We start from the raw sequence: 8,491 nt of genomic DNA on the forward strand, positions 1-8,491 counted from the left end.
TTTTTTTTTTTTTTTTTTGAGTTGGATGAATGTCTGGAGGCATTCAGTGATGGACCCAAACTAAAGTTCATGGGAGAGCCATTAGTTTAAAAACGTAAGAAGTCTGAAGTTGTTTGCTTAATGTCATTTGATTTATTCACAAATACCAATTGAAGTTATATACATTAAATATGTTAAGTTGTTTTCTTTCTGTTATTTGTTTTATTTATTTCATAGTCTAGTACAAGAATTCCAGAGTAGGAGCATACATCAATAGATATTGTTCGTGAAATGTTATTTTGAATTTAGATTATTTTTCTTAGAGAATCTGGAAACAAATTGTCTTTGTACAAACAAAAAGTTATTCATTTAAAAATACTAGTGTAATATTGCCAAACTGTAAGTATGAGTATGCTATCTCTCATAAGACTGAGAGCCATATTATAAATGCATGAAGAAATTCAAGAATGACAAAAATCCCAGAAGTCTGACAACTTTTGTCACAACGTTTGCTCTCCTGTTCACCAGAATATCTTGAATGATGCTTATGAAAACCTAACACGCTATAAAGAAGCAGTCACCAGGGCAGTAGAGATCATTGCTTCCCTTGAAGCTTCCATTGCAACCCATAGAGTTGACCTTGACAGCCCGGAAAAATCCCTAGCGATGCCTCTTTGGGAGCAAGAGGAGTTGGAATCCACACTAGCAGTCATTGAGGACCTCACCGAGAAACTGGGAACTATATCCAGCCCTGAAGCCCAGCTACAACTTCAGTGTACTTTACAGAAACTTGTTTGTAAGAATTTAGCTTTGAAGGAAGCCACCAAAGTAAAGGAAGCTGAGTTAGAAAGGTAGGTCTTTTTTCTAAAGGCAATGCCTTAAGAACATAAAATGTTGTTGTTGTTTCTTTATTTTTAACATGCACCTAGCTGTGCATGGTAGCTTACGTTTGTAATCCCAGCATATCGGGAGGCTGAGGCAAGAGGATTGCTTGAGCCCAGGAATTTGAGACCAGCCTAGGCAACGTAGTGAGATTTCATTTCTGCAAAAAATTTAACAACTATGTAAAGTGGTGTGTACCTGTAGTCCCAGTTACTTGGGAGGCTATGGAGGGAGGATCGCCTGAGCCCAAAAGGTTGAGGCAGCAGCTGTGGTCATGCCATTGCAATCCAGCCTGGGTGACAGAGTGAGACCGCGACTCAAAAAAAAAAAAAAAAAAAAAAGATAAATGTTAGCCAGGCGTGGTAGAGTGCGCCTGTAATTCCAGCTACTTGGAAGGCAGAGGCAGAAGGATCGCTGGAGCCCAGCTGGTCGAAGCTGCAGTGGCCGCTCCCGGCCACTGCTCCCGGCCACTGCACTCCAGTCTGGGCGACAGAGTGAGACTCCAACTCAAAAAAATAAAATAAATGTACACATTAAAGATCACTTGGAAAATATGGAATAGTAAAAAAAAAATTGCTATCTAAAGAAAACCATGGTAAATATTTCTTTTATTTTTTCTCATTTAATATTCGGTACATAAAACAGAATGTTTATAAAGTATGTATATGATATAAGGCATGATGATAAAACAAACATCTTTGTACCCAAAGGTTCAAAGTCAAACATTATTAATTTGATTTGATTGTGTGCACCTTCCTTCTCCTCTCAGAAATAAACATTGTCTTCAATTTTATGTTTGCCATTTCCCTGGTTTTTGTTGTATTTTTACCACATGTTTGTGTGTCTTGTTTTCATGATTTTGAACTAACACCTAAGGTGTATATTTTTCTATCACTTCATGTTATAAACTCATCATGCGATCCTGAGGTTTATGCATATTCTTGTCTATGGTAAAATTCACCTGCCTAGCTATGATGGACATTTACTTCCAGTTTTCTGCTTTTGCAAACAGTTCTACCTAGGAATATTTTAGAATGTAATAGCTTTCCTTTGGTATATATGTAAGAGTGTGATTACTCGGGTCGAAAGCTATGCACATCTTAAATTTTTTTTTTTTTTTTTTGAGTTGGAGTGTCACTCTGTCGCCCAGACTGGAGTACAGTGGCCGCTCCTGGCCACCGCAGCCTCCACCTGCTGGGCTCTGGCGATCCTTCCGTCTCAGCCTTCAGAGTAGCCAGAATTACAGGCATGCGCTACCACGCCTGGCTGATTTTTTGATTTATTGTAGAGATGAGGTCTCGCTGCCCAGGCGGGTCTCGAACCCGCGGGCTCAGGCAATCCACTCACCTCAGCCTCCCAAAGGCACGGGATTACAGGCTGAGCCACCGAGCCCGGCTGCACATCATAAATTTAACACCAAATGTTTTTGCCAATTTCCACTATTCCAGTTGTCTCCCATCCTTGCCAACAACTGATATTGTGAGACTTATTTTTTGCCAGTCTGCTGAGTAAGAAGTGATGTCTTATTGTGGCTTGAGCTTGCATTCCTCTTATTGCTAATGAGTTTGATCTCTTTTCTGAAAGTGGATCAATCTTTCATATTTCCTCCTCTGTAAAATGCTTATTCGAGTCTTACCTAATTTTTTTTAACTGTTTATCTTTCGCTTATTGATTTGTAGGAATTTATATCTTAAAGACTAATCCTTAGAGTTTTATGAATGCATAAAAATCTTTCTGAATGCATAAAATGCCTTCACTGAGGGAGTTTCCTGTTAAACACCCAGCCTCAAGGCAAATGCCTCAAGGCAAAAAAGTAACGCTACACCTTTGCTCATTTTTGTGAATGTCCATTCTACAGAGTTTGAGGCCTCTATAACTTGACAGTTTTTTCATGTATTTTAATAGTTGATTTTTAGAAAGTATATTTGAGGCTGAGAGAGATGGTTCATGCCCGTAACCCCAACACTTTGATAGAACAAGGTAGGAGGGTTGCCTGAGCCTAGGAGTTTGAAACTAGCCTGGGCAATACACTTCATCTATAGAAAAAAATCAGAAAAATTAGCCAGGCATGGTCGCATATACCTGTAGTTCCAGCTACTCAGGAGCCTGATATGGGAGAATCACCTGAGCTCAGGTGGTTGAGGCTGCAGTGCGCTGTGATGGTGCCACTGTACTCCAGCCTGGGTGAAAGACTATAACTCAAAAAAAAAAATTTTTTTTAATTGAGTTTAATTATTTATTTTTATTTTTTGAGCTGGAGTCTCAGTCTGTCGCCCAGGCTGGAGTGCAATGGCTCACTCTTGGCCACTGCAGCCTCGACCTGCTGGACTCCAGTGACCCTTTCTCCTCAGCCTTCCAGGTAACTGGAACTACAGGCATGTGCTACCATGCCTGGCTAATTTTGGATTTATTGTAGAAACAAGGTCTCACCATGTTTCCCAGGCTGGTCTCGAACCCACGGGCTCAGGCAATCCTTTCGCCTTGGCCTCCCAAAGTGCTGGGATTATAAACTTGAGCCACCACGCCTGGCCAATTATTATTTTAAAGATGGGTACAATTCAGGGTTAGGTATACAAATGGTCATTGTACAGAATGCAGAATTTTTAATTGCTTTCAATGAGAGATTTACTCTGTGTCTATTTTGGCTACATAATTTTATAGTGTTTTTAATATATCATACTTTTATGCTGTAATAAATTGTAAAATATTCTGCTTTATTTTTTTGCTTTATAACAGTTCTTTTCATATTGTGACAAATGCTTTATAAAAATAATTGCAGGCCGGGCTTGGTGGCTCAGCCTGTAATCCCAGCGCTTTGGGAGGCCGAGGTGAGTGAATTGCCTGAACCCGCGGGTTCGAGACCCGCCTGGGCAACTTGACGAGACCTCATCTCTACAACAAATCAAAAAAAATTAGCCGGGCATGGTAGTGCACACCTGTAGTTCCAGGTACTTGGAAGGCTGAGGCGGAAGATCACCAGAGCCCAGCAGGTCGAGGCTGCAGTGACCGGGAGCGGCCACTGCACTCCAGTCTGAATGACAGAGTGAGATTCCAACTCAAAAAAAAATAAAAATAAAAATAATTGCAATTGCTACATAATATCTTATATAATGGATTATTTTAATCTGTTTAATCATAACTTTTTTTAGCTACAAAGGTTTTTTGCTGCTGTAATCAGTACTCTAATGAATAAAAACATTTTATTGTGCAAAAGGTTTTATCATGATTAGGATTAATTCCTTATAGTAAATTGTGAAAACTGAATTAATGGGTCAAGAGATATGAGTAGTTTTAAGACTACGTGGTTTTTTTTAATAAGAATTGTACTAATTTGTAGCTCATTAGCGTGTTCAAGAATGCAGTTTTTGCTTTACTGAAGTGAACTTTATTCTTTTATAGTGTTTTTCCCATTTTTGCTAATATTTTATTATGAAACTTATCAAACACCCAGAGAGTTCAACTGGGTTGTGCAGTGAATATTCATAACACTATCACCGAGAGACTACAGTATTAGCAGTTTTCTTTACCATAACCATGTATATTGCATATATCTCCATATTTTCGATACTGAAGTGAACTTGAAAACGAACAAACTCTCTAATCTAGGCATTTTATAGACAGCCCTATCTGCCTGTTAAAGCTTACATTTAAAGCCATATGTAGGTCCCTTTGTGAATAAGTAGTGAATTCATATCCTTTCAAAAAAGTTAAATATGGAGAATTTATTCTGAAAGCTTAGAATTTATTGCATTAAACAAAACAATATCACTTTTTTCTAACTGTGCCTCATTAGGTATCTTGAAAATTACAAATGCTATAGAAAAATGGAAGAGAAAATTTGCACTAACCTCAGCAAAATGGAGACAGTTCTTGGGCAGGCCATGTCTCTAACACCGGTGTCTTACAAAGAAGCTTTGGAACGCTGGGAACAGAGCAAGGTAATAGTATTTGCAAGTCTCTGTGTGCAAAACATCCCCAGAGCAAACAAGTGAATGACCCAGAGAATGTTGCTCAGTTATGACCCACAGAAATCTTCAGGCTGAGTTGTACACCCATGAAAACTCTTCAGATCAAAAGCCAGAGAGAAAAACATGAAGCGGTGGTCCGACAGTGTTAATTAATTAGACTCATAGGACAGTTGTCCCCCAGTAGCATCCAGTCCTTATTGATGGCCTTCCCAAAGCTTCACCTTTCATGTTACTTTGAGGGATGCAGCTGAATCACTGACTGAGCCTTATGTCCACTGAATGCTTACTACAACTGTCCTAAACGCTAAATCCTGGACACTTCTTAGACTCTGTTACTAAGCATTTTAGATTTTGTTTATTTTTCGTCTGTTAAAATGTAAGGAATTATGTTATTAGGATTTGGACGAGGACATTCTAAATCTTCTGTTCTTAACATCCGCCAAAAACAAAAGCAAACCAAAAAAATACTCTTTAATGTTGTGTTGGTGGTTGATACAGGAGGTATTGTGCAAATGAGCTGCCTGGTAAAATATGGGACTTAAGTTAAAATAACAAAATGTACATAGTCCTCCCTTATCCAAGACCCTGTGGATGCCTGAAATTATTGATAGCACCAAACCCTATCTACCCTATGTTTTTTCCTATACATACATAATTATGATAAAGTTTCATTTATAAGTGAGTCACAGTAAGAGATTAACAATAATAACTTATAATAGTAAAATAGAATAATGATAACAATAGACTAATAAAACCTATGTGAATGTGATCTCTGTCTCAAAATATCTCATTGTACTGTACTCGCCTTTCATCTTGTGATGATGCAAGGTGGTACAATGTCGACATGATGGGATGAAGTGAGGTGAATGAGGTAGACCTTGTGAGGTAGGCTACTATTGACCTTGAACATGAGCATCATCACATCAGTTGATCTGATAACCAGGTGACTCACAGGTGGGGAAGGTAGACAGCATGGAGACCCTGGACAAAGGATGATTCATGTCCCAGGTGGCATGGAGCAGGATGGTATGAGATTTTGTCACCCTACTCAGAATGGCATGCAATTTAAAACTTATAAATTATTTCCTTCTAGAATTTTTCATTTATTATCTTTAGATCATGGTTGACCACGAATAACTGCCAACAAAATCATGGATAAGGGGGGAAATATGTACATCTAGAAGAATTACTTTTGAAAACACATTTTTACTTGGTAAAATGAATCTATGGGTCATTTTTTGTCCCTGTAGTCCCAAATTCATGCAGAATACAACAATACTTAGCTAATTCTCATCTGGCCCAAATTGACTTTCAAAAGGACAAGAAAGAGATCACATAATACTTATGGAATATTAAATCATTAAATGTGCAAGATTTAAAATAGTTTATACATTTCAGAAAAAAATAATAGATAGTATGTCTCTTCTGTCCTTTTTCTTTTCTTTCTTAAGACCTTGGTGTCGAATCTTCTATTAACCAAAGAAGAGTTAATGAAACTACGGCAGAGCCTCAGACACTTGAGACCCAGGTGCACAGAAAATGATGGCATGTGTTTGCTCCGAACCATGTCTGCCCTGTGGGAAAAATGGCTGAGTTTACTGGAAGCTGCCAGAGAGTGGGAGATGTGGTGTGAAGAACTGAAGCAAGAGTGGAAATTTGTCAGTGAAGAAGTGAGTGCTTCATTTTTAACAGTCAAACCATATAGTTTCCTAACAAATGTTACATAAATTGTTTTATTACTTTCATTTTGTTTTTATATAAAAATGGGTGTAAGGCCAGGTGCAGTGATTCACGCCTGAAATCCTAGTGCTTTGGGAGCCAAGGCAGGAGGATTGCTTGAGCCCAGGAGTTCAAGACCAACCTGTGCAACATAGCAAGACCTCATCTCTACAAAAAACCAAAAAATTAGCCAGGCATGGTGGCACACGCTTGTAGTCTCAGTTACTCGGGAGGCTGAGGCAGAAGGATTGCCTGAACCCAGGAGGCAAAGGCTGTGGTAAGCCACCATTATGCTACTGCACTCCAGCCTGGGCAACAGAGTAAGATTCCAACTCAATAAATAAATACATACAAGTCCACAACTGGTATCACTGGGTACATCACATATACATTTAGGACTGCTGAACGTTGATAGAGGTCAGACTCTATTAAAATAATTTCCAAGAAGTTATTCAGATTCTTTTATAACAATGATAAAAAATCAGATAATTCTTTTTTTTAAAATACTGCAATGTAAGCTTTATTTTCTTTAATTACATTTAAAAATTTTAGATTCAGGGGTACAGTGTGTGTTTGTTACGTGGGCATATAGCATACTGTGGCTTTAGGTGTCCCCATTCCCCAAATAGTGAACATTGTACCCGATAGGTGGCTTCTAAACCTCATCTCCTCTCCTTTTTAATGTCCCCAGTGACTATTATTTCCATCTTTTTATGTTCATTTAGCTCCCATATAGAAGTGAGAGCATGCAGTGTTTGGTTTTCTGTCTGAGTCAGTTTACTTAGGGTGATGATCTCCATCTCCATCCATGTTGCTGCAAAGGACATGATTTCATTCTTTTTGTGTGTGTGTGTGTGTTGGAGTCTCACTCTGTCACCCAGACTGGAGTGCAGTGGCCGCTCCCGGCCACCGCAGCCTCGACCTGCTGGGCTCCGGCAATCCTTCCGCCTCAGTCTTCCAACTAGCTGGAACTACAGGCACGTGCTACCACGCCGGCTAATTTTTTGATTTATTGTAGAGATGAGGTCTCACCAGGTTGCCCAGGCGGGTCTCAAACCCGCGGGCTCAGTCAGTCCACTTACCTCAGCCTCCCAAAGCACGGGATTACAGGCTGAGCCACCAAGCCCAGCAATTTCATTCTTTTTTATGTCTGTATAGTATTCCATGGTGTATATCTACCACATGTATCCTTATCCAGTCAACCTTGAATGGGTACTTCGGTTGATTCCATGACTTTGCTATTGTAAATAATACTGCAATGAACATATGAGTACAGATACCTTTTTTTTTTGTTTTTTTTTTTGAGTTGGAGTCTCACTCTGTCGCCTGGACTGGAGTGCAGTGGCCGCTCCCGGCCACCGCAGCCTCAACCCGCGAGGCTCCGGCCATCCTTCCGCCTCAGCCTTCCAAGTAGCCGGAATTACAGGCATGCGCTACCACACCCGGCTGATTTTTTTATTTATTGTAGAGATGAGGTCTCGCTGCCCAGGCGGGTCTTGAACCCTCGGGCTCAGGCAATCGATTCACCTCAGCCTCCCAAAGGCACGGGATTACAGGCTGAGCCACTGAGCCCAGCTCAGATACCTTTTTTATATAATGATTTCCTTTGGGTGGATACACAGTAGTAGGATTGCTGAGTCTGATGGCAATTCTATTTTTATTTTCTTTGAGAAATCTCCATGCTGTTTTCAATAGAGATTGAACAAGTTTGCGTTCTTACCAATGATGATTTTCTTTTCTGCGCATCCTTGCCAACATCTGTTGTTCTTTGACTTTTTTAATGACTGATGTAAGATGGTATTGCATTGTGATTTTTATTTGTTTTTCTCTGATGATTAGAGATGTTGAGCATTTTTTCATATGTTTGTTGGCAACTTGCACCTCTCTATTTGAGAAGTATGTGTTCATATCCTTTGCCCACTTTTTTTTTTTTTTTTTTTTTT

The 8,491-nt window shown here is 39.4% G+C and overlaps 1 protein-coding gene across 1 annotated transcript in view; it reads left to right on the top strand.

Moving 5' to 3' along the window:
- SYNE2 (spectrin repeat containing nuclear envelope protein 2) overlaps positions 1–8,491 on the top strand; it is a 317,000-nt gene that overhangs the window by 138,984 nt on the left and 169,525 nt on the right. The window contains exons 47-49 of the mRNA XM_008063321.2: positions 508–830; positions 4,655–4,799; positions 6,281–6,499. Of these exons, the coding sequence (XP_008061512.1) occupies positions 508–830; positions 4,655–4,799; positions 6,281–6,499 (687 nt within the window). The remainder of the gene's footprint in view (positions 1–507; positions 831–4,654; positions 4,800–6,280; positions 6,500–8,491) is intronic.

The sequence above is a fragment of the Carlito syrichta genome, unplaced genomic scaffold, assembly GCF_000164805.1.
Source record: "Carlito syrichta isolate Samal-C Ts95f unplaced genomic scaffold, Tarsius_syrichta-2.0.1 Scaffold306742, whole genome shotgun sequence".
NCBI lineage: Eukaryota > Metazoa > Chordata > Mammalia > Primates > Tarsiidae > Carlito > Carlito syrichta.